Here is a 25,946-nt window from a genome sequence, read left to right on the forward strand (position 1 = left end):
GCATATCGGCATTCTATATTTTTCGATTTAGGCAAAAATTTTGTGATGATAGTGCCGATATCAACAAATTACATTTTTTTATTTTAATTGATCGAAAAAACAAACTCAGTTTCCCAAACTTTTTGTACCCCATATTAGCCTTTTAAAATTCTAATGGAATTACATAACTTTTTTAATATTAAAAATTGAGTCCATTTTCTAATTGCCCCTCTTAAAAATCAAATTGCCCTATTAACACGGAAACACTGGCTTATATGTTATAAATTGTACGTTAAATTTAATCCAGTGAAGATGAAGATAATCTCTAATTATCTGTTGTCACAGACTGGTCATTTTGGTAATGTCAAGTGCTGTCATCTATACGTAAAAGCGTGAGCAATTTTTCAACGTTCGATAAGCCGATCACATATCATATCGGGCGCATCTCTAAAGGGCGACCGGCCTGGCGCCGTGCTTTTTTACCCCGCCTCGAGTCGAGCCAACTTACTTCAGTTGACTTCTGACCGTTGTACGTGTAGGGTGTGTTTCTCCTTAACAAAAACTGAAAGACGTAAAGTTACGATTATGAAGTGTTAATGTGTGTGATGATGCAAAATTAAGTGTTTAATAAGGATTATATTTTTTGGATTGAATTTTTTTGAAGATTATTATAATGTCTAGTGTAACAACTGCGGATGCTGTGAGGGCTGATGTTAAAGGTAATTTAAGAATGATTATGTCTATTAAAACAAATAATTAAATATCCAATTGCAATTATTAAATTACTTCGAAAGGTTTTGACTATAAGTTTTAATATAATAACAACATTTCTCTCTGACAATACGTATAGATTTTTTTTAAATTACGCAATCATGAGATTTTTAATTTTCAAAAGGTAAAGATGTGAGAGAGAAGTACCTAAATTTGGGGTGCGGGGGGAGGGGGAGGGGGGGGGGAGGGGTGTAGTAATCACCCCCCACAAATTTTGGGCTTAGGAAACCAAAAAAAAAAAAATTTTTTTTTTTTTTTTTTTTTTACCTGGGGAAACCCACTTACGGGCCCCCACGCCTGGGCAAGTGTGTGAATGGCGCGGGGAGTGTGGGGGTCAAGGTCGTAAAATGCGATGACCCCATACCCACTAAAACCACCAGGGCCCAATCCATAGTGCATGTAGAGCCGGGTCGTGGTAGAAGCCAGTAGGCTTCTATCCACTTCAGCAGCTCTTCAGCAGCAGTAAATGAAAAAAGAAATTAACATATGTAAGCAAAATAAGCAGTATAGCATAATAAGCAATATAGCAAAATAAGAGTATAGTATAGTAAAGTATTATTTTAATTTATAAATATATTTAATTGCTATAAGTAGCTCCTCAAAGGGATCTTTTTTATATTTCTTATTGTTTCGCCGCCATAGGTATTCGTATAAATGATCAGTGAAATTTTCTGTACTATAAAAATTATAATTATCTTTTTTAAAAAATCTCTTAACTGCTCTCCATTGAGACTCAATTCTTTGAGTATGTGTTCCATCTTCAGCCACAAAGGGGTTGTCTGGATTCGAGTGGTTGACCTTCTTATGAAGGTATCCATGCTCAGACAAGCAATCGTATGCTCGCCAGAAGTCAGTGTGGATGGTCGTGCCAACTTCGACGTGTTTCTGTATTAGAGGAACTAATACTTCCGCTGAGCGAATATTATCTGAGCACACTTCCAATCTCAGATCTTCAGAATTGTCTTCAATCATACCGAGGACCCAATGGCCCTCAATATGTCGTCCTACAACAATTAAAGAATTAAAATAACACTCTAGGGGTAAAACAGACTTGTAACACAATCAATGTTGTCATTGATGCGGACCTAACATAACCAAAATCTAGTTTACATGTAGATAAATAATAATGTAACAGTTAACATGTAGTAAATATAATTTATTGAGCTATAAAAGACTTACCTCGGTTGTATTTTCGTTTCCCAAATTTTGATTCGTCTATCTGCACAATCTTCCCTGGGCCACCAATTTTTCCTTTAAATTGATTCTTGTCCATTTGATAAATAACTATGGTTTCTCTACAATAATTAAACCAATCATTAATAGTGCCTCGACTTAAGCATTGTTGTCTATCTTCTTTATATGGATCTTCATTAATAGTTGTATAATAACTCCAATTTTGTGAATATGCATATAGTAAATAGAAGACATGTACTAAGTCTAATTTAATGTTTTCGAAAAATGTTCCTTTATTTCTAGATACTCTTGATTTTGATTTGCAATTTCCTTTTGCACAAGACCATGTGCCAAATGTTTTATTCGTCGATTTAATTATTTTCATGGGTACACGATGTCTTCCACATTGCTTTTGAGAATGCACTAATCCATGTTCTTCAGCGAATGCCATACACTGCTCATTATTGCCTAAAGTTTTATTTAGTTTAGTCAAATTCCACATTTTGATAACTTCATCTTTAAAAAGATGACGATCCTCCAAGGGCCCATCATCCTCAAATGCCGGTCTACCAAGCGTTGTGCTTGACGGTTCAGATTCAGTACCAAATCTGAAAAAGATCGCAAGAAATCAGTGTCTAGTATGTATGTAAAGCTAAGTTTAAAAAAAATGATACTAAAATAACGCACATTCACGTAAAAAGTAACGGCTTTTTAACGGATATTTCGCACATTATCACTGTTCACACAGGTTATTTTAAAAAAATATTAATATACTAACCTAAGATGATGGTCGCCCTCAAAAGCAGGTCTACCAAGCGTTGTGCTAGTAGACGGTTCAGGTTCAGGTTCAGTACCACATCCTGGGTGGGTTGGGGTTTGAGACGCCATTACACGAAATCTGAAAATGATCGCAAGAAATCAGTGTCTAGTATGTATATAAAGCCAAGTTTTAAAAAAATGCTAATAAAATCACGCACATTCAAGCAAAAATAAAAAAATCTAAAAAGTAACGGCTTTTAACTGATATTTTGCACTTGAATACTGTGAACACACACTGTTCTGGCAAAATCCAAATTCGAAATGGCCGATTGCGTTTATACTTTAAACAATGAACAGTAGAGAATAGAGATGTGAAAAATAATCTATTCTGTGAAAGTGAAAAAATCGATTATTTTAGTATTCGATTTTGAATCCGATTTTAAATCCGATTTTGTTTTCGATTTCGAGTTTTAGTTGAACAGTTATTTAAAAACAATATTAATATACGGTTAGTATATTAATATTTATATAACCTAACCTATCTAAATAATATTTGTTTATGTGGACAGCTCCGATCTAAATAGTAATTGTTTATTCAAGCCTCGGCTTCTCGGCGTCCTGGTCGCCTTCGGCGACCAAATATTCATATACTAACTCTAACCTAACCAATCTAAATAATATTTGTTTTTGTGGACAGCTCCGATCTAAATAGTAATTGTTTATTCAAGCCTCGGCTTCTCGGCGTCCTGGTCGCCTTCGGCGACCAAATATTCATATACTAACTCTAACCTAACCAATCTAAATAATATTTGTTTTTGTGGACAGCTCCGGCGCTACGGGAAATGCAGCCCCTCCACCCTTGCGTACCAAAACACAGGCATTTTATTCAAGCCTCCGCAACCTCGGCTTTTTGGTCGCCTTCGGCGACCAGCCTCAGCCGCTACAGCTTTCATAATGCCTGTGCTTTGTTACGGCGGGTGGGGGCTGCTCTTCCTCCGCGCCTCCGATTATTTATATACACTCTAGGGGTAAGACAGACAAGACCACGTGGATAGTGGGGTGCTCTGATTCGGTTTTGGGTACTATTTGAATAATTTAATAATTTTCGGAACCAGTTATTTAAAAACAATATTAATATACGGTTAGTATATTAATATTTATATAACCTAACCTATCTAAATAATATTTGTTTATGTGGACAGCTCCGATCTAAATAGTAATTGTTTATTCAAGCCTCGGCTTCTCGGCGTCCTGGTCGCCTTCGGCGACCAAATATTCATATACTAACTCTAACCTAACCAATCTAAATAATATTTGATTTGTGGACAGCTCCGATCTAAATAGTAATTGTTTATTCAAGCCTCGGCTTCTCGGCGTCCTGGTCGCCTTCGGCGACCAAATATTCATATACTAACTCTAACCTAACCAATCTAAATAATATTTGTTTTTGTGGACAGCTCCGATCTAAATAGTAATTGTTTATTCAAGCCTCGGCTTCTCGGCGTCCTGGTCGCCTTCGGCGACCAAATATTCATATACTAACTCTAACCTAACCAATCTAAATAATATTTGTTTTTGTGGACAGCTCCGATCTAAATAGTAATTGTTTATTCAAGCCTCGGCTTCTCGGCGTCCTGGTCGCCTTCGGCGACCAAATATTCATATACTAACTCTAACCTAACCAATCTAAATAATATTTGTTTTTGTGGACAGCTCCGGCGCCATAGGTATTCGTATAAATGATCAGTGAAATTTTCTGTACTATAAAAATTATAATTATCTTTTTTAAAAAATCTCTTAACTGCTCTCCATTGAGACTCAATTCTTTGAGTATGTGTTCCATCTTCAGCCACAAAGGGGTTGTCTGGATTCGAGTGGTTGACCTTCTTATGAAGGTATCCATGCTCAGACAAGCAATCGTATGCTCGCCAGAAGTCAGTGTGGATGGTCGTGCCAACTTCGACGTGTTTCTGTATTAGAGGAACTAATACTTCCGCTGAGCGAATATTATCTGAGCACACTTCCAATCTCAGATCTTCAGAATTGTCTTCAATCATACCGAGGACCCAATGGCCCTCAATATGTCGTCCTACAACAATTAAAGAATTAAAATAACACTCTAGGGGTAAAACAGACTTGTAACACAATCAATGTTGTCATTGATGCGGACCTAACATAACCAAAATCTAGTTTACATGTAGATAAATAATAATGTAACAGTTAACATGTAGTAAATATAATTTATTGAGCTATAAAAGACTTACCTCGGTTGTATTTTCGTTTCCCAAATTTTGATTCGTCTATCTGCACAATCTTCCCTGGGCCACCAATTTTTCCTTTAAATTGATTCTTGTCCATTTGATAAATAACTATGGTTTCTCTACAATAATTAAACCAATCATTAATAGTGCCTCGACTTAAGCATTGTTGTCTATCTTCTTTATATGGATCTTCATTAATAGTTGTATAATAACTCCAATTTTGTGAATATGCATATAGTAAATAGAAGACATGTACTAAGTCTAATTTAATGTTTTCGAAAAATGTTCCTTTATTTCTAGATACTCTTGATTTTGATTTGCAATTTCCTTTTGCACAAGACCATGTGCCAAATGTTTTATTCGTCGATTTAATTATTTTCATGGGTACACGATGTCTTCCACATTGCTTTTGAGAATGCACTAATCCATGTTCTTCAGCGAATGCCATACACTGCTCATTATTGCCTAAAGTTTTATTTAGTTTAGTCAAATTCCACATTTTGATAACTTCATCTTTAAAAAGATGACGATCCTCCAAGGGCCCATCATCCTCAAATGCCGGTCTACCAAGCGTTGTGCTTGACGGTTCAGATTCAGTACCAAATCTGAAAAAGATCGCAAGAAATCAGTGTCTAGTATGTATGTAAAGCTAAGTTTAAAAAAAATGATACTAAAATAACGCACATTCACGTAAAAAGTAACGGCTTTTTAACGGATATTTCGCACATTATCACTGTTCACACAGGTTATTTTAAAAAAATATTAATATACTAACCTAAGATGATGGTCGCCCTCAAAAGCAGGTCTACCAAGCGTTGTGCTAGTAGACGGTTCAGGTTCAGGTTCAGTACCACATCCTGGGTGGGTTGGGGTTTGAGACGCCATTACACGAAATCTGAAAATGATCGCAAGAAATCAGTGTCTAGTATGTATATAAAGCCAAGTTTTAAAAAAATGCTAATAAAATCACGCACATTCAAGCAAAAATAAAAAAATCTAAAAAGTAACGGCTTTTAACTGATATTTTGCACTTGAATACTGTGAACACACACTGTTCTGGCAAAATCCAAATTCGAAATGGCCGATTGCGTTTATACTTTAAACAATGAACAGTAGAGAATAGAGATGTGAAAAATAATCTATTCTGTGAAAGTGAAAAAATCGATTATTTTAGTATTCGATTTTGAATCCGATTTTAAATCCGATTTTGTTTTCGATTTCGAGTTTTAGTTGAACAGTTATTTAAAAACAATATTAATATACGGTTAGTATATTAATATTTATATAACCTAACCTATCTAAATAATATTTGTTTATGTGGACAGCTCCGATCTAAATAGTAATTGTTTATTCAAGCCTCGGCTTCTCGGCGTCCTGGTCGCCTTCGGCGACCAAATATTCATATACTAACTCTAACCTAACCAATCTAAATAATATTTGTTTTTGTGGACAGCTCCGATCTAAATAGTAATTGTTTATTCAAGCCTCGGCTTCTCGGCGTCCTGGTCGCCTTCGGCGACCAAATATTCATATACTAACTCTAACCTAACCAATCTAAATAATATTTGTTTTTGTGGACAGCTCCGGCGCTACGGGAAATGCAGCCCCTCCACCCTTGCGTACCAAAACACAGGCATTTTATTCAAGCCTCCGCAACCTCGGCTTTTTGGTCGCCTTCGGCGACCAGCCTCAGCCGCTACAGCTTTCATAATGCCTGTGCTTTGTTACGGCGGGTGGGGGCTGCTCTTCCTCCGCGCCTCCGATTATTTATATACACTCTAGGGGTAAGACAGACAAGACCACGTGGATAGTGGGGTGCTCTGATTCGGTTTTGGGTACTATTTGAATAATTTAATAATTTTCGGAACCAGTTATTTAAAAACAATATTAATATACGGTTAGTATATTAATATTTATATAACCTAACCTATCTAAATAATATTTGTTTATGTGGACAGCTCCGATCTAAATAGTAATTGTTTATTCAAGCCTCGGCTTCTCGGCGTCCTGGTCGCCTTCGGCGACCAAATATTCATATACTAACTCTAACCTAACCAATCTAAATAATATTTGATTTGTGGACAGCTCCGATCTAAATAGTAATTGTTTATTCAAGCCTCGGCTTCTCGGCGTCCTGGTCGCCTTCGGCGACCAAATATTCATATACTAACTCTAACCTAACCAATCTAAATAATATTTGTTTTTGTGGACAGCTCCGATCTAAATAGTAATTGTTTATTCAAGCCTCGGCTTCTCGGCGTCCTGGTCGCCTTCGGCGACCAAATATTCATATACTAACTCTAACCTAACCAATCTAAATAATATTTGTTTTTGTGGACAGCTCCGATCTAAATAGTAATTGTTTATTCAAGCCTCGGCTTCTCGGCGTCCTGGTCGCCTTCGGCGACCAAATATTCATATACTAACTCTAACCTAACCAATCTAAATAATATTTGTTTTTGTGGACAGCTCCGGCGCTACGGGAAATGCAGCCCCTCCACCCTTGCGTACCAAAACACAGGCATTTTATTCAAGCCTCCGCAACCTCGGCTTTTTGGTCGCCTTCGGCGACCAGCCTCAGCCGCTACAGCTTTCATAATGCCTGTGCTTTGTTACGGCGGGTGGGGGCTGCTCTTCCTCCGCGCCTCCGATTATTTATATACACTCTAGGGGTAAGACAGACAAGACCACGTGGATAGTGGGGTGCTCTGATTCGGTTTTGGGTACTATTTGAATAATTTAATAATTTTCGGAACCATACATTAATTAAAACATGAAGTTAATGTAATGTATGTACATTTGACAAGTAATGCTTAAATTAGGTTCAACTATAAAATTAACAAATGAGGAAATAATCGATTCGATTAGGTTCAACTTTAAAAATAACAAATGAGAAAATAATCGATCCAATTAATTTACCGAAAATGTCACATCACTTATAACCAATAGAAAACGACAATGACACATCACTCATAACCAATAGAAATCGAGAATGTCACATCTCTTATAACCAATAGAAAAGTAGTTAGATAATGGCGGATTGTTTATAATTTCAATACAATTGACAAAAGTTAAAAAAATTTTTTTAAAATACTTTGACGCTTATCCTAAAGCTAAAATCACTTGGAGGTGTTCCAATCAAGGGTCCCCGATACTCCTGCATAATCAGTATCATCAAATTCCAACGCATGGATATCAACCCCAACCCATAAAGAGTCCATTCAACATTTATTAAATTTAATTCGAACCTGTTATCTCGATTTCCGCGTATTAAACTCTTTAGGTATATAATTAGGTTATAGTTTCTAAATTTATTGATAACTTTTACCTAGCATTTTTGGGTATTATTTAGTTACCACCAGCCCGAAAAGTAGCTTTAACATTTAGCGCTAACACATACATCACAAATGTATTTACTTTTGAATCGCCCTAGGTTCTAACGAAAATCGTGAGAAACTCAGTCAAATTTCAATTAATTTAGATTTATTTTTAAATAGCTGCTAGGCTTATATATTCGTAATTTCTTTCGCCATTACAGTTTTTACACGCTTTATATTAGCTTCACCGGTATGTATGTATGTAACCGACTCCTTCGGACTCGATTTTGACCCACTTTTAACGGACAGATTTAATTCAAACTTTGCGCACCTGTCAAAGATCGATGACAATGCAATAATCCGAAAAAAAAAAAAATAGTTAAAAAAAACTAAAAAACACGCTTTTAAAGCACATCAAACTAAAAAGTGAAAAATAATTCCTAATTTAGGCTGAAAATGGTAATGAACAAAAAATCCTGGTATTATTGTGAAAAAGCGTGGGTTGCTCTATAGACGAAAAATATGGCACAGAGTTAAAAATTAGTTTGTCACAATATTACTTTGTAACTAATTATACAACTTTAACAGTACCAAGTATGACAATCACGTGGGTATATGTTCAATCACAAGCGCCGGAAGCCAGCGGCTGTCCAAACTATAAATCCGAATTCCAAATATGGCCTCTCATAAATAAACATTTAAGTCTTTAAACGGTGTTGTGTAATTTCTACGGCAAATTGTACACCTACGTGACTATTACCAATGAATTTTATATAGACGGGTTCAAGTTTAATGTTCACGACACTGTAACATAATAGATATTATTTAGTGTTGCAGAAAATATAATACCGTAACAAAAGCTAGAAAAATTATATACTCCAGCCTATTTGTCATTCTTTAATAACCACAGAACGTATTTGTATACGGTTTTAGTAAAAAGTTTTCACGAAGAAGGTTTAATTTATAATTATATAAATCTATACTCTATATGACTAAAGTCCTTTGCCTTTCCCATTAGGGATAAATTAATATCATCATCATCATTTATACTCTATATTTTATGTAAACAAACTGATATGTTATTACTTATTAGTATTGAAGAGAATGATTAAATAATTTTTAGGCATAAATACTTTTTACGGTAAATGTTGTAGACAAGTTCGTTAGTTAGAAAATCAATCAAAACTAATTTATTTATCAGTTAAACAGAAGGGGTTTGAAAAACGCCTCCTACACATGTTGCGAGGGTGAAAACAAGAACCGTACAAGTGTTCTTCAAATATAACAAAAATAGCTCTTAATACCTACTAATAAGGATCACTTAGTGGATTACATTTTTTGTTTGTTCACATGTCGCATAGCGGGGGTCGAATGAGATCTAAATGAAACGAATTTGTTTGTTTTTTATTTCTAGGTTGCCAGTTTTTATTGCATAGTTACCATAGTCTGTGAATGTATTATTAGTATAGGTCTACCAGAATCTGATGGCAAAAAGGGAAAAAAGGATGTGACGCTAGCAATACTGGGGAAATTGGAGTAAAACGTTTTGATACTTTTTTTTCCTTATAGCGGCTGATTCTGCCAGATTCACCAGATATTTTAGTTACATTTAGGCGAAAAGTCTGCCATTAAAAACTACTTTAAATGCCTTCATGTGAATATTACGGTATAGAACCTATATAAATAATAATGTGATGCACTACTAATCGTCAACACAGATGTACACCACAAATTACTCTGTCCGAAGGTTTTCAACGTCATATAATGACAAAAATATACTGTCACATTAATTTATTTGATTAATTAGCATATATGTACATAAAAGTCTCTCAATTTAGAATCTAAAAATATTCCAAAATCAATTCTATGTAACCAGATCTAAAAACTCACAAAATTCGCCTCACTAATATTACTATAGATATTATAGATAAACGAGTGTTAGGATAATTTTTGTTGGTTGTCGCCACATGTCATGACGTCAGCCCAATTGGTTACCAGATGTGAACTTGCAGATGGACATAATAGCTGTAATAACGCTTGTTTGACATCTGTATCTGTGTAAAAAGTAAAGGGTGACTTCTGTGCAATAACGTAGGAAATAGATTCAGCGTGTCTAAAACAAAATGACTCTATGGGTATAGAATGGCGAATGGCGCGTAATATGACATGACATGATAAAAACGTTATGGATTTTTTCTTTTTTAGAATATTTTTATAATTTTCTGTCAATTTGTATTCCACAAATTTATGATTTCGTTAATATTAGTGTCGATTCTGCTATCTGCACTATACACGAAAATTCGTTAAAAAAGGAGTTTAATGAAATCATGTACTTTTGTTTGACATTTTAGACTTATGAAACGCTTGTTTAGTGTTGTCAATTAAAAATGGCATATTTGACTTAATATTATCTAGGCTGTGCATATCGAAACCAATTTACAATACTAATAAAACCCTCATGTTAATAATTGCTAAGGGGGTTGAAATCTTTTGTTTATTTGATCTTTTAATAAATATTTTAAGCAACAAGAGTAAAATTTAAAGTAACGTAACTATGACTTCACTATGTCAAAAATGTATTGGAATTCAATTAAAGTATGGGCTCCTCACCAAACCCTTTTATTGTTTAGAAATAACTAATTTCTATGAAAATTGCAAAGCATCTAAAACTTTATACGATAACTTCGTTTCACAGCTTGAACAAAATCTTGTTGTTTTGGGGTTTCCCAATGTCGTAATGCTCGGAGCATTTATAGAAAAAAGCGACCTCATGATCTTGTAATTCCACTTAATGAATAATTTAATGGAATTATTCTATTTAAGGAATGTATCCGTTATTTAAAAAGGGTCTTTATTATCTGAATCAATATTAAAAAATGTCTACGAAATGATATTTATTTCAAATAAATTCCTTAAAAAACCAATTACAATATTTTTTTGAAGTTAATTTTGAACAGATAAAATTCGATAATAAATAAATCAGTGGCGCTTCACTCTTTTAAGGTCTGGGCCTCAAATTTCTGTATATGTTTTATGATTTGTCACTGTAATAGGCAAGTAGGTAGGTGATCCTCCTCTTGACACACCGTCGACTTCTTAGGTCTAAGACATGTCGGTTTCCTCACGATGTCGCTACAAGAAGCCATTAATGTTATAAAACGCACTTTTTGTAGTCCCAAATGGTAAAAAACCGGATATTAGCGATCAAGTCATATCAGTGCAGTTTCTTGTTTCACAAATATTGTTCACGTGGTAAGAGAAACGTGATCTTGTTTCAAAATATCGCCAATCGTAAAAATCTGAAGTGAACTATTTTTTATTACAGCACATATCACGTGGCGAGACGAAATTATTTCCGAAAAACATTTTATATGATCTTTCTGTTCCTTTTTTAAGTGATAGATTTGTCAATTATTGATTAGTATTTGTCAAAGTCATTAGAGCCTCAGGCTTGATAAATTTGTATTTAGATACCATCGCGGATTTTAAGAGCCGTTTTCCAAATTCCCGCTCTCTGACAATAGACTATACTCATTAACAAACAAGAGCTTGCCACAGACGTAATCACTGATTTTTATGTGTCAGTTTTTAAATTCCCGCCCTTTGACCATAGACTATATATTGACAAGATGTTTCTACATTCTCCGATAAGTAATATTAAAAACATCTGTTACGATACAGTACAAGGCTTTTATTGTTGCTGTAATTATTTGCAGTCTGCAAACGCATGCGGCAGACAGATGTGTTCTAGACTTTGGCAGATGTTTATCAAATGCTATATTTTATAACATTAAACAGTTACAGCACGTTTTGAACCTGAATCGGTGATTAGAATTTTTCAGTTAGCAAAAAATCTAAAGTCTTTTTTCCTATAGTGTTCAATGGTATGCAATACAGCCTGTAGTCGTGAAATTTACAAACATTAGCTATATAATCGCCCTCAAAATAGGTAAAATTAAAATCTCTAGTAACACAGACTATAGACGCAGATTTTTTAAAATTTAGTAAATTATTTAATCCAATCAACTTGTAGAATACGATGGAAACAACTAAATGACACCTGTCTGTTTGAAAAATATGAATCTGACAATTCAACTATTTTTATCTTCCTTCAGAATAACCCTAAAGTCCAGTGGTAACTGACATATTGGGTATCGCATTATTAGCAAACAATAATTAATTAAAAGTTGTTTCGCAAAAAGATTAGATAGGTACGTGTTACTTGTAGGTCAGATCTGTGATTGTTTTATCAATTACTCGTAATCATTAATTGACGTATAAATTATATCTATGCAAGTTTTGGCGCGAAACTCGCAGAAAATAATTTTTTCTTTGTCATTTAAAAAGTTTGTATGGTTAAAGAAAAGAAAAAACTAAAGTTGAGTGTTAATTTTGGAATTGGATATTGCATTGTGTTTTTATTATGAAATGAAACGTTGACCGCACATATAGGCGTTTATGAACGGCTGTTTGACCTTAGTTATCTGACGGTTTATAAATGTTAAATAAAACAAATACAGAAATTTATTAATTTCCACATACATAATAATGAAGATTTTATTTATCACAAGCGACATCTCAAAACAAGGAAATAATCTATGTTTACTTAGTGTACTAGGGTGGTGTTACTCCTAAGCTAAACAGAAATGTTTTAAACAATAAAAGTACGGTCCAGTTACCCAGTGACGGACTTTTTATTAAATGATGTTCTTAATAATATTGAAGACTTAGATTTTGCATACACATTAATATTAAAAGGGATGACGGGAAGCCCGAATTTCGTCGAACAAAACAAAGGGAGGAAGCGAGCGGGTGGACAAAAAAGATCGTCCTTCCCCTGATACACGGATACAGAAAAAGTTCGTTTAAAAACTGAAAGCCTAGAAGTGCTAACGGTCATTACTTTAATATAATTCACAGTTATTCAATAGTACGTTATAAGTGTCGATACATTTACGCAGCGCTCTGCGTTACGTTTTTCAGTAGTGAACAAATCGTATGCGATTGAAGTGTCAAAATGACATATTCATTCAATTGACGTAATTGACGAAGCTATCGTAAAAATAGTGCGTTGTTTACTATCAACATTCTGGATGGTTCGAGGTCTAAAAGCGTCCCCCGGTCCATTAAGAAAACATTGTCAAATCTATGTATTAGTTCCCGCCAATTTGATACAGATTATCAATTTGTTTAAACCTACATCAAAACTAATTTTCATTTAATTTCGTAATTATGCGTTGGCGTATAACGAACTTGTAAATCGTTTTAATTTCTTTAGTTTTCCGGTTGATATATGTAGTTTTAATTTTGATGTTGAAAATGCTTTATGGTTTCCCCTGACGCGTTTTAAAATTAGTAAGAATATACCTGACCGTGATTTATTTTTAAATTCATTTTATCAATTTTATCTTTCTTTGATTAATCGAATCGCTTCTATATATAAGAGTCTAGATTTCTTACATTCCAAGAACTGCGATTTAATTGGACAATAGCAATATCTCTGATTGGTCTATAATTTTTGGCACACCTATGAAAATGGCAACTTTATATCGATAAAATTGTCAGGATTACAATTTATTGCCATAAAAGAATGTTTATTTAGCGGATTTTAATTTTTAAAACATTTGACATTTAATACTACATACATACATATTAATACACACAATCAAGTGTTTTGCGTATTAATGTTTAACAGAGATAAGTATTTATCTCGTTTTCTAAAGATTACGCTTTTTAGATTTCAATTAAGGATTGTCATCATTACTTGCAATTTCCTATCTTTCTTAATATCTTTGATAATATAATATAAATTTCTTTATTTAATAAAACACACAGACATAGGGGGTTCTAGTTTTAAATTTACATAAACATAATTTTCGCTTACTTTATGAATTAATCCGTTTGACTGTTTAATACAGTACACCCCCTATAACACGGCAGGAAACAGCGTTCTAGAAAATCGTTGTAGAAGTATTCTCGTAAAACCATTTGAACAGTTTAAAAATTAGGAACACAAATTTAATAAACTTATTTAGTTTAATTTTATAACAACACAATCAAAACAGACGCAAAGGTACGCAAAACTAATATGGACTTGACAAATCATTATAAATTTGTAACACAGAAATATAGCCTGAGAAATCTGCGCGTTATAAGGGGTAAATACCGCGTTATATGAGGGACGGAACTCGGCGTTATAGGGTGGTTTACATACTTGTTTATTTAACGAAACAGTCTGTCGACTAAAAGGCTTAATCGCCTACATACCTTTAAAGAAATGACCAATGAGTCAGATACCCTGTTGGGTTATCCAATACAACCAACGCGAACGGAAACAATTATAAATATACATAAATGTGTTACGTCAAATTGATTATACATTAAATAAGCATAAAATTATTATTTAAATGTAACGATGAGTAAATATCATTGTTTTCTTAAATGCAAATATTTATTGTTATAGTCTGCCACATTCCATTCGGGCGGCCATTTGCATTAATTTGCTGTCGGATCAAAGAGTTCATAAATATGTTGAGATAAACTGGCGCCTAATTTGAATAGTTTTGAGTATCCGGGATATTTGATACGTTAACATTTTAATTACTTTATTAAAACCGTTATAATAAGTTTAGATTTATTAATTGTTATTCAGTATAGAGAAATAGTAATTGCAAAATTTTATATTACTTATTTGTAATCTGTTTTTCTTTTTTACTCTTACATATCTGTGGTTTTGTAAATAGATAAGAAATTACTATTTTTATAAACTTTACTGGCTGATAAATTGTAATAAAGTTATATATTTTAATTATAAAATAATTAAATCAACATATATATATGTTGCTCCTTTAAAGCCAATTTTATAGATATGATTGTAACAAACGAAGATAATGTTTTTTTCTGCCAGATGGCAGATAATGTCGGATAAGCCATCTGGCTGCGATTTCAAGTTAGCGCATGCGAAATTAACTTTTTATGTAGTTGATTTATTATAGCTGCTAGGGCGCCAAGGTTAAGTGTTGCCATTGTAATGGGTTTTCCCAAAAGATCCGGACTTTTGCTAATTAGTGTGTGATTGCTACTCATGTTGATAATTCAACGATAATTATATATTTAATAATAATTTATATATTTAAGGTCAAGAAACGAATCAAGACCTTTTCTTAAACTGTATTTAAAGACATTTTATCTTACTTGCATATTAAAACTTTTAGTTTTTAGTATGTTTTATTTTAGATTAAGTTTGGTAAATGTATGATTTGCCAGTGTTAATACATAAAACACCACTGTGGTCAGATATGGAAGGAATGATAAATAATTTATTTCTAATTACAATAACATATTTGTGTGTAATATGTTAATTATTATTTTTTATTTATACTCTATTTATAATTGATTGCTGTTGTTTCTTTGTATTATTTTATCTTGTTTTCTTTTTTGGGTAACTGTTAAAAGTTGTACTTTTTATCACAGATATCAATCACAACAGATTATAACAATATATAGAATCGCTTAAAGATTCCGAAAAATATTAAAACCGTAGATTATATGATGATTATAGATACAGAACGTAAGACGTCATTATATCGTACCACAGTACACGAAAAACTGTTTTTTCGTAATAGATTTTTCCTTCGATAGGCTCGAAAATTATTCATGCCATATTGTCAATTCAAAATGAGGATAGAGATTGTAACAAATGACTCCTGCCAATGTGTCACGGAGATGCAATTTTTCTCTTTCAACCAGGTGCTGAAATACATTAAACATTGTATTTTATATGAATTTAAATACAGCTTACATTTATATCGATTTTTTGTGGTGCGTCCGCGTCGTTCAGTATGTCCAGATGAGGATTTGTAAGATTTGGAATAATAGGATTTAATAATTAAATATAAAATATTGATTGCACATGGCAAGCAGGTGTTTCGATGTTGAGTCTACCCACAGATTATATATAGCTGCGAAACAATAGACTGTTTTGTCTCCAACAGACAAACAGTTGCTTTATAGTCTGTTGTTACAGTTGGCGCGCTTTTCAATGGGCCTTGATGACAGAATTTAGGTTATAGAATGTAAATAAGTTGACATATTTTATGGTACCTCATTGTTACCAAATATCTAACAATAAAATTTAATCAGCTAAATATCATATAGGTTCAAGGGGAGACTTTTCTGCATTATGGTAATTTTTTAGACAAAGTCAAAACGATTACCCTAGTGTGAAACTTAAGAACCCAAAATGATGTGTCATCGGGAATTGATACAAACCCTCGGTCATATGTTTTGTAGACCCCGAGGCGTAATTCTCTTAAAAGTACTATTAAATTTTTACTTTATTACTTAATAAATCAACCCGTAACTATTAAAAACAAAACTGTCTAAGTAATTTCAAATTAATAAAACGTGTTACACTATACTTGATCGCAATTCTAAGAAAAATAACTAATTAAACTAATCAATGGCGACTTATATCCACGAGGAATAATAATAGAAATCCATTCCATATAAGAAATTGTTATTTAGTAGCTCGCTACTTAGCAATGGCGGCAGTGTGGCGCCAAGGTGTCGCCTTCATGCCGACTTGTACGTGAGTAATACGTTTATCCCAGGCTACATCCTGAATAAAAAGGATTCGGGGATAGATAATGGATAGGTCCAATTGTCAAACGTTCTATCATCTTTTTAATTGAGTTATAAAACTTTAAACTATGAAAAACTTATGTATGCTTAAAAAACCTCAATTGTCAATCCTTAAATGACAGGTGTCAAAAGTAAAGTATTTTAATCTGGTAAACGAAACTAAATTAATTAGAATATATATAAATAATAAGGGGTTTTTATTACATTTATAACCGCTCAAAATGTTGCGTCATGTTTATCGATTATTTAAAAAAAATAGATGGTCAGTTCAATTCCGAAACCCGAAATCACGGTTTACTGGGCATGGGCAAAACATATATAAAGAAACAAAAATGTAACCGCAAATACTTAGAAAAGGTTAATTACAAAAGTCGATATTGTACCAGTGGCGCCAAAGGTGAAAGTAGCCATCACGACTTCTCATACATTAGCCACAGATTAAGTTAATTCGTGCGAAGACATTGCCAGCTCATCACTTCCTCATTTCGTTTCTAATTCCCACAATAGGACTTGCAAATCTACTTTTGATTGTTTGATATTTTTTATATAACAACATATAGCTAAGAAGCTTATTTATTTCTAGAACATTATTGGACAGTTTATCCGTGTACCATAGTGACTAAAACGTGATTTATCTGTTGTGATCTTTAATCTTTCCATTATCTGTGGCCATAATACACCGCAGTTCTTTTTTCAAACGAGTTTAGTAAATTAGGCGCCAAGATTCAGTCAGCTATCGCTCTGTGAGATCTTGAGTGCGTCGGATCTTTGCCCCCTTTAACACGTCAAAATAATGAGCGCGGCCCTTAAAACGAAATCGTGTTTTATTGTGGACCACGTGATATATTACCAAGTTTCAGAAGTATTCTCTTCAAGGTGTCATTTATCCCTGATGTGAAATTAAAGCCTTATAAAGTACGTGTAATGTAAGGAAATAACAGCTGTACTTAGTGTCTATTAAGTCTAATAATATATTAATAATTATATATCTAAAGAACGTAATAAGGACAGTCTTAGCTTCGATGCAAATAGATTTAAATATTTAATGAATTAACTAAGCGTCAACTGTTAACGTATAACGAACAAGTCTGTAAAAAAATCAAAATTGTTTTTTTTAATATAAAAATCACCTGACGTTAAGTGATACCGCCCTACCGCCCCATCACATTGCCCAAAGACTCGCAAGTGCCGTTTTAGAATTGGTACGCTCTTTTCTTGACAGACCCTAGATTGAATTGGTTCGGAAATACTTCTGGGCAGCTTCCAAACAGTGATGCGCGGCATCTGCGACAAAACGCTCATATTTATCTCTTCAGTCGGCAGCTCATGTCTTAGCGCTGTAGTCAGCAATGAGCCATCTGGAGCGGATAATCTATTTCCACCGGTTTCTGTCCAGCGCCTCTCTTATAACAGTGTATAGTTTTGAGGATCATGAGTCTTTCTCTCGGTCATCTGGTTGGTGAACGGCCACGTGATCTTTTACCTTCTGCGTTACCAATCACGATCAGTTTCTCCAAGTTCTCATCGCCTCTGCGCTTTGTATGACCGGAATATGATTCGCTGTCGGTGGTAGACAGGAGACTCTGTGAGTCAGTCCGCGGTATTCTTAAAATTCGCATCCAGGACATCATAAAGTTACCATCCTTTGCCTTTCTTATCAAAATTCTTTCAAAACATATTTAATCATTAAACTACCTGTTACACGTTACTAATAGATAAGTGTTAAAAATAGAACGCTTAATTCGAATTTCGATTCTTTGAAAACCTCAAACCAATTAAAACCTCAATCAAACGTAGGCGGGGCGGTCTTCTATAGGTTTGAATAAAAAAACACCTGTAGTGTGAGAAGATAGCCGACAAAACTATGTCTATCACTAAAATTCCTTGAACGCCTCGTATTTGAATGACATAGAGGCGAATTTCCCGTAATTATGTTTTGTGATGTATGGTGATTTGGACGGCTGGTTGGCGCCTCGGTTCTCGAGCTATAAAGCAATTCCGGTAGCTGTGATCATTATGGATACGAGGCTCTCAAATGGGATTAGAAAAAGGGTTTAAAGGAAAGTTTTAAGGTTTCTGAACTCTCTTAGGGTCCTTAAATAACGTAGCAATTCTTAAAACGGCAGCGCACGTGCGAGTCCACGAGCTACTTACTAAACTTACACATTCACGGTGAGCCTCCTGCCTGTTAGCCCCGTTATAAAAAATGCTTGTTTAGTCTTTTCTTATGCTTATTTCTGCCCATATTGGCCTATTGGCTTTAGCGAGCAATTTCCCTGTGATTCGGATCAATGGACTTTGTATGTTAGTGTGTAACACTCGAAGGAATACCGTGACGATAGCGGCAAAAATATTTTTTGATTAAAATCTCTAATACTTTCTGACTCATTCACTTGTGATTTTTAATTACGTATTGATATCACGTAGTCTATATCTTATCACATACGTGATTTTACCCAAAATACAAAAGTATCAAAACAATCAAAACCATGATACCAGTCCGCAATTTATAATCAGTTGTGATTGTTATCTGTGATCAAAAAATAAGTTTGTAAATTTTCGTCTACACTAAAACAACTGATAAAATGCTATAGGTACAAACTTTTTGTATATTAAAAACAAAAAAATTTACAAACTTTTTGTATTAAAAAAATGGTTGCTATGGAAACGGAATGCGGAGATAATAACCAGTTCTCGCGTTTCACAGGCTATTTTCGCAATAAGGTTTTACCTGTATTTTTAATTAGTAAACAAAATTCCGAATAATATTATTACAATGGTAACTCTAGACTGTCTTGAAGTCTATGGATTTTATTCCTTTTATATTAGATACTGCAACTACCCCTCTTTTTTAAATAGAATTTCGCTGTTGGATTTAAGGGCTGTTTTAGTGAGCGTAGCTCGGCCGTTATGGGCTTTTTCTACTAGCGCAAGGGCGTCTGCTGCAAGACTCGGACCTCGGCTTGGGCTGTTGCGAGATGGTTTATCGCCTGAAGGGCATGACCGAAGCTCACTAGAGTGAGTGAAGCACTCTAGCATAATACTGTTTACGAAAGAAATTTTTATCTAGGACATAATTAATCATCTTGGTTTAATCTTTTAAATCAAATTAATATCGATAATATTAATTAATATTTTAGCTTTGATTATAAAGATTTTAATATTTGATTAAATAATTTTTACACTATTATCTAGATTTTTACGTATCAATTAAGAATGCAATAAAATGCTCCCACAGGCTATTGAAGTATTTGCATTAAATGCAGTAATTTAAAACCACCTCATGTGCAATGCGCGGGCGCAATGACGTCACACAGGCGCCGGCGCTTGCGGTGACCAGTATATGTGATTTATCTTTGACTATAAATATTGTAACTTAATTAAAAATTCTATTTTTAATAAAAATAGTACCAATATAATATCATGGCTCTTTGATATAAATAAAATTTAATATAAATTTAAAGAAATTAGCGTGAGAGGCCGGCAACGCACTCGCGAGCCCCTCTGGCTTTGAGTGTCCATGGGTGGTATCACTAAACATCAGAACATTACATAAAAAAAATTATTTCATAAACATTGACGAATTTTTACTAATTTAAAAGTAGATATATTTGTTTGTATAAAATAAAACTTGATATAAAATTGTAGTTTTATTATAATAGCTTGTTGTCCCAATTTAAATATTATGTGAATATATTAAATTATTCGGTTTTACCCACATTAAGCTTTCCGAACTGCTTTAATCGATTCAAATTTGTTAATCAATTTGATAAGCAAATCGTACTATATTTAAATTTAGATTAATAAGAGAGCAGTATTAGTAGACTCTTCCTGTGATCGTTGGTTAGATCCCCGGCTGTGTACACTCGTTCAATAAAGCAAAACATCGTGAGGAAACCGATATTCCTTAGACACAAATAGTCAGTTAGGCACAGAAGGCAGACATTACTGATCACGTAACAGATACAGAAAACTGAGGCCTAGAACTAAAAGGTTGTAGCGCCTTTGGTATAGATTATAAAAAACAAATTCATTTTGTAGAAGCTTTTTTTCTGGTATTTTTATTTAATACATATAGTTTGATTTATAGTTTAGTTAATCGTTGGTTTCGTTGCTCCAATAGTTATTTGTAGATACGTTGCTGGGCTATAACCAGCGGGTAGTCTTTTTGTTTCGTCTGACAGATGAAATCGCTTGTGGACGCATTTGTTAACGAAGCGTCTGATCGCCTCAAGCGATGTGCCAAAGACACTTTACGTATTAATTCTCATAATTTTTTTTTTTTTGATAAAAGTTTGGCAACGCTCGACAAATTGGTAAAAGAACCACAGTATAAAAATTTTAATGAGACAAGCACTTTTAGCAAACATGACATACACGAAGAGATAATACAAATATTAACCAAAATAAACAAAACAACTATAACGTGATTTATTCTGGGTCGAATGTAAATTAATCAGGAATTTTCTCTTGTTACAGAACGTATAATAGAAAGAGACGCTGGCTTCGTATCTGGCGGTGAAGATGATGACTCGTGCTCTGGGCCAGCACATTCCGACGATTCTGGAGTTAGACTAGTTGAGAACGATAGAAAACACAGCAGATCCCCTTCGAGACAACCACCAAAGAAAAGAATACGCCTCGGATCGCGAGAAGACCTGGCCAGCTTTGAAAGCGACACTCCATCATCCCCTTTTCGACCCTGGTCATTCGTAGAGGAACCACAACGCGAACCTCTCTCCTTAGTCAAGAAAACCAGTGAAACTAGTCTGCTCAGACAAAGAAGACGACCGCTTGAGCCTCCACCTCCACCAATAACAATTATTGAACCAGTTGGACCTCCGCGAGTCCCCCCTCATCCAGGAGTAGAAGAATGCTCTGACAAAAAACCTAGGGAGCAAAGAAATTACAAGAACATGACGAGAGAGAGAAGGATAGAAGCAAACGCTAGAGAAAGAACAAGAGTTCACACAATCAGCGCTGCTTTTGACACCCTTCGAAAATCAATCCCTGCATATAGTCATAACCAGAAACTGTCTAAGCTATCAGTATTAAGGATAGCATGTGCGTATATTTCTGCCTTATCATCAGCTATAGAACCAGACGACGACCTCTCAGAAGCAGTAGAAAAAGTCACCCAGACGATACACACAGAAGGAAAGTTAAGAAAAAAGAAAGATGACCCTTGAATGGTTTAGGCTGACCTTGGTTAAAAGAGAAGAATCAGAGGAGATTACTTTGAAACTGAAGATGGTTTAAATACGTCCGTTCTAGTACAAAGACGACAATAATTGTGTAGTTACTTAGGAGCTTTACGTTGAATCTCTTGTGGCTGGTGCCTTTTTAAAGTTCCTAATTCAGCATGGCGCTAGTTGCCATAACTAATAAGTATAATCTGTACCGGGGAACCTGCAACTAAATTATGATTATTAAAAAAGAAAATTGTTAATGACAATGACATAATTCGCTGATTAAAGACATTTTAATGGGACTCACACAAATACAATTCTTAAGTGCATTGTCAATGTTCTGTCAGTTTCGATAGCAATACTTATTACCTCAATGAAATGTCATTTGGCGTAGCCATTACCATTCCCATCCCAGTATTAAAATGTCGAAAATGTTTATTAATTTGGGCTTTAATTATATATTTATTAAAAATCGAGTCAGTAATTTTAAGTCAGAATTGTATATTTTATATAATTAGTGTAAGGTGTATTATGTGTACAGCCCTATGTTTAAGGCACAAAAGATTGAATTAAAACATTGAAGACTTATAATTCCGTTTTTCGATTTACATGCATTTAGACAACTGCCTTACTTATAAATATCTCATATTTATCTGTCAACTAAAGACATCTATAATCTGTACACCACGTATTGTCTATGACGAGAGCGTTGATTAAAACAAATAAATTGATATTTAATTAAAAGTTGCTTTTTCATTACGTTTCATTTTGCAAATTTTCATACGTAGAATTTACTTGATAAAATAAGGAATACATGAAACGGAACGCTGTGGTCAAAAGACTTTACCTTGGGGCGAATGTTTCTAATGAAAAAAAAAATGGTATATTTTGAAAATCCACAGATAAAGTCAATTCAGATGTCAACAAATCACGGATTTAAGTAAGGCTGTTATTAATATAAGTGCCTCTAGATACACCGCTGTGCCGAAAAATATATGCCTTAAACAGATGTTGTGATAATGTAAATATTAGGTTAAATGTAATTAAAATGTTAAAGGAAAGACATTATATAACACCATTGTGATTTGTAAGCGTCCATCTCAATATTATATATTTCTGATAGGTTCCATCAATAATAGAACTATGAGCGTCTATACTCCTTGCATTTTCAAGCTTACCACGTACCTTAAATACCGATGTAAATTATTGACACAATGATTTGGGACAACCCTTATGACGTCATTTAATAACATGAAGAATGCCAGAACTCTCGTAAAATTTCGTGGTAATAGTTAAATATTATTGTCTCAATTGCGGTGGGGTGGTAAGCTTGCTGGTGGTAGGCAAAGATTTCATGATTATAAGAAGCTAATTATTTCCATACACTATTGTTAATCAGTTATAAAATCTATCCTATTTGCTGCAAATCAAAACGTGTATAAAAGAATAAAACGTTGATCGTGTACTATTTGGTTTTATTTTCGCGCCTTTTTCGATGTCATATGATTATCAAATTTTACATGACATAAAATGAAAAAAGATCCATGATTTACATTTCGAATGCAAAGGAAAAGTTAAATCGGGGTTTCTAGTTGCGTTTGCCTCCATGGCTTAATGCCTTAATCGATTGATTATTTAAATAAATAAATCTTTTCTTTGCATTGATAGTGGTACATTTATATTGATAAATTATAAAAATCCGCATAATCAACCATATAAAAATTGCATGCAAATGTCATATTAATTATCAGTTAAGTTATTTATAATTGTTGTCATAACTTATGGTCTAAATACTCGCCCACGCTTTCAACGAACCTTGCCTTTAAAAATTTAATCAGGTCCACAAGAGGCAAATGGGCAGACGGCTCATCTGATGTTAAGTGATACTAAAGCTCATGAACACTCGCTCGCCAGTGCGTTGCCGACCTTTTAATAATTGGCATGCTCTTTACTTGAACCTACATCGCATTATTTACTTTGGTGGGCAGCCGGTTCAATAATTATTAATTCTTAAACATTCGCAGAAATGCCCCTTTACCCAAAGGATACCTTAAGAGGCGGATGATAAATAAGAAGGCCACGGCACAGGCTGTACTTATGTAACAGGATTTTATCCTGATCAGGATTTTTCCCACCATCAGCTATAAATTCTAAAGCATCTTTTTATTCTCATGCTCTATACATGGGCATTGGGTTTAGACCGGCTGGGATAGTTAAAATATACGCGTTTTTATATGAAAATATTATTTTTAGTGTCTTTGATTAGACATACCAACGCTAAATTGATTCTGATATATATTGCTATACTAGCTTATATTCAAAGCGTCAATCAATATATTTAAAAAAATCAGTGGCACTACAACATTTTTAGGTTTGTTTCTTGATCATTTGGCAATCTAATATCCAAGTAGGTGATCAGCCTGTGCCTGACACACGCCGTCGACTTTTTGGGTGTAAGGCAAGTCGGTTTCCTCACGATGTTTTCCTTCTCCGTTCAAGCGAATATTTATTAAACGTATAGCATTTTAAGAAGTTTAAAAACATTATTTTATGTATTATTTTTTACATATTTGACAGTGTTCAAGACAAGATTTTGAGTTTTTAATCTAATTTTCCGTCATCTGTATGCAACCACAGATTACATAGATGAAATATCGCCCTCTGTCACATAAAAAATTCATTGCATTGGCATTGTTTTAACTCTCTTGTCTTTTTCCCAGTTATTGCGTTTACGCGGTAATGAAGAGAGACATCGGAAAGAAAATGTAAAAGACAAAACGTCGGCGCTTTTGACTGTCATTGGTCTACATCACTTCAACACTTACACGCGTTGACAGTTGACACGTGTCATGATTCTTCATGATATTATTTACACCTGACTTTCTCACTATCCTAAGTATTTTTGTAAAAACGGAGTAATAAAATCAAGTTTTATTTTAGGGGTTCATCACTAGAAGATTTGTCAAATTATGTAATTGAACTTTAGTTTAAGGAAACATATTCAACGGTCCGAGTAGTCATCGCAAAAAACGATTAAAACCTCCTTCAAAAAAAAAAAAATATTTTTTTATTCAACTGACAGTCCCGATTATCGAAGCACGTGCGGTCCCCCAACAGCTGATAGTAACATATGCCGGCTTCGCATAATCTATATCAATAATGTAACTTGAGAGTTGAGATGAATGATTAAAAGCAATTTGCGTGCGAATAAAGCAACATTTAAAATTAGTATAGAATTTTTAACACGGCATCTAAGAATCCCTTTCATTAGCAACTGAGTACATATTTTGACGATAAGTAGACATTTATCTTACGAAGATAATTGAATGGAATAAAATAAAATAAGGAGAAATAGGAGAAAGGAATTAAGAAAAGTAAATAGAAGAAACTTCTAAAGTTAGTAAAGAAAATGGCTTTGGAGAACGGCGTAATAACATTTTATTTTATGCTTGCTTTCATCACACATGTTAGGGCCGATTTACATTATCTTAGTGTTTAGGAGAGTGCTTTAGGATAGTACTTTAGTTGAAACATGTGAACGCTACTTGCTTTAGTAAACGCTACGCTAAAGAACTTGCCTTTCAAGTTGTACTAAAGCACTCTCCTAAACACTAAGATAATGTAAATCGGCCTTTACAAGGAGTACAATCAGATATTTATGAAAATATGTTAAAAAAGGATAAACACATGTGAAATTGACATGAGAACTTCAGAGAGATATTTTTGAAAAGGGAAAAAGCTTCTTTACGACGACAATTGTAAGGTCTTAGTGTGTATAGTAAACCTGTATGGAATGTTTCGAAGTGTCACATTTTTTATAGAACAGGGGGCAAACGGGCAAGAGGCTCATTTGA

The 25,946-nt window shown here is 34.0% G+C and overlaps 2 protein-coding genes across 2 annotated transcripts; one reads left to right on the top strand and one right to left on the bottom strand.

The window, feature by feature from the left end:
* Positions 1-480: 480 nt before the first annotated feature.
* On the top strand, positions 481-23,557 carry LOC125060910 (transcription factor ATOH8-like). The gene is made up of 2 exons (XM_047666025.1): positions 481-698; positions 21,383-23,557. The coding sequence occupies exons 1-2, from the start codon at positions 653-655 to the stop codon at positions 22,090-22,092; spliced, it is 756 nt and encodes a 251-aa protein (XP_047521981.1). The 5' UTR covers positions 481-652; the 3' UTR covers positions 22,093-23,557.
* Positions 926-3,244, bottom strand: LOC125060908. The gene is made up of 4 exons (XM_047666024.1): positions 2,901-3,244; positions 2,702-2,821; positions 1,930-2,531; positions 926-1,754 (listed from the first exon to the last, which is right to left on the bottom strand). The coding sequence occupies exons 2-4, from the start codon at positions 2,809-2,811 to the stop codon at positions 1,306-1,308; spliced, it is 1,161 nt and encodes a 386-aa protein (XP_047521980.1). The 5' UTR covers positions 2,812-2,821; positions 2,901-3,244; the 3' UTR covers positions 926-1,305.
* Positions 23,558-25,946: the final 2,389 nt, after the last annotated feature.

This window comes from Pieris napi, chromosome 22, assembly GCF_905475465.1.
Source record: "Pieris napi chromosome 22, ilPieNapi1.2, whole genome shotgun sequence".
NCBI classification, from domain to species: Eukaryota; Metazoa; Arthropoda; class Insecta; order Lepidoptera; family Pieridae; genus Pieris; species Pieris napi.

Coding starts and splice junctions, on each gene's coding strand:
- LOC125060910 (XM_047666025.1), top strand. CDS start 653: ATGTCTAGTGTAACAACTGCGGATGCTGTGAGGGCTGATGTTAAAG. Junction 699..21,382: donor TGTGAGGGCTGATGTTAAAG/GTAATTTAAGAA, acceptor CTCTTGTTACAG/AACGTATAATAGAAAGAGAC.
- LOC125060908 (XM_047666024.1), bottom strand. CDS start 2,811: ATGGCGTCTCAAACCCCAACCCACCCAGGATGTGGTACTGAACCTGAA. Junction 2,532..2,701: donor GAGGGCGACCATCATCTTAG/GTTAGTATATTA, acceptor GATCTTTTTCAG/ATTTGGTACTGAATCTGAAC. Junction 1,755..1,929: donor GAAACGAAAATACAACCGAG/GTAAGTCTTTTA, acceptor TAATTGTTGTAG/GACGACATATTGAGGGCCAT.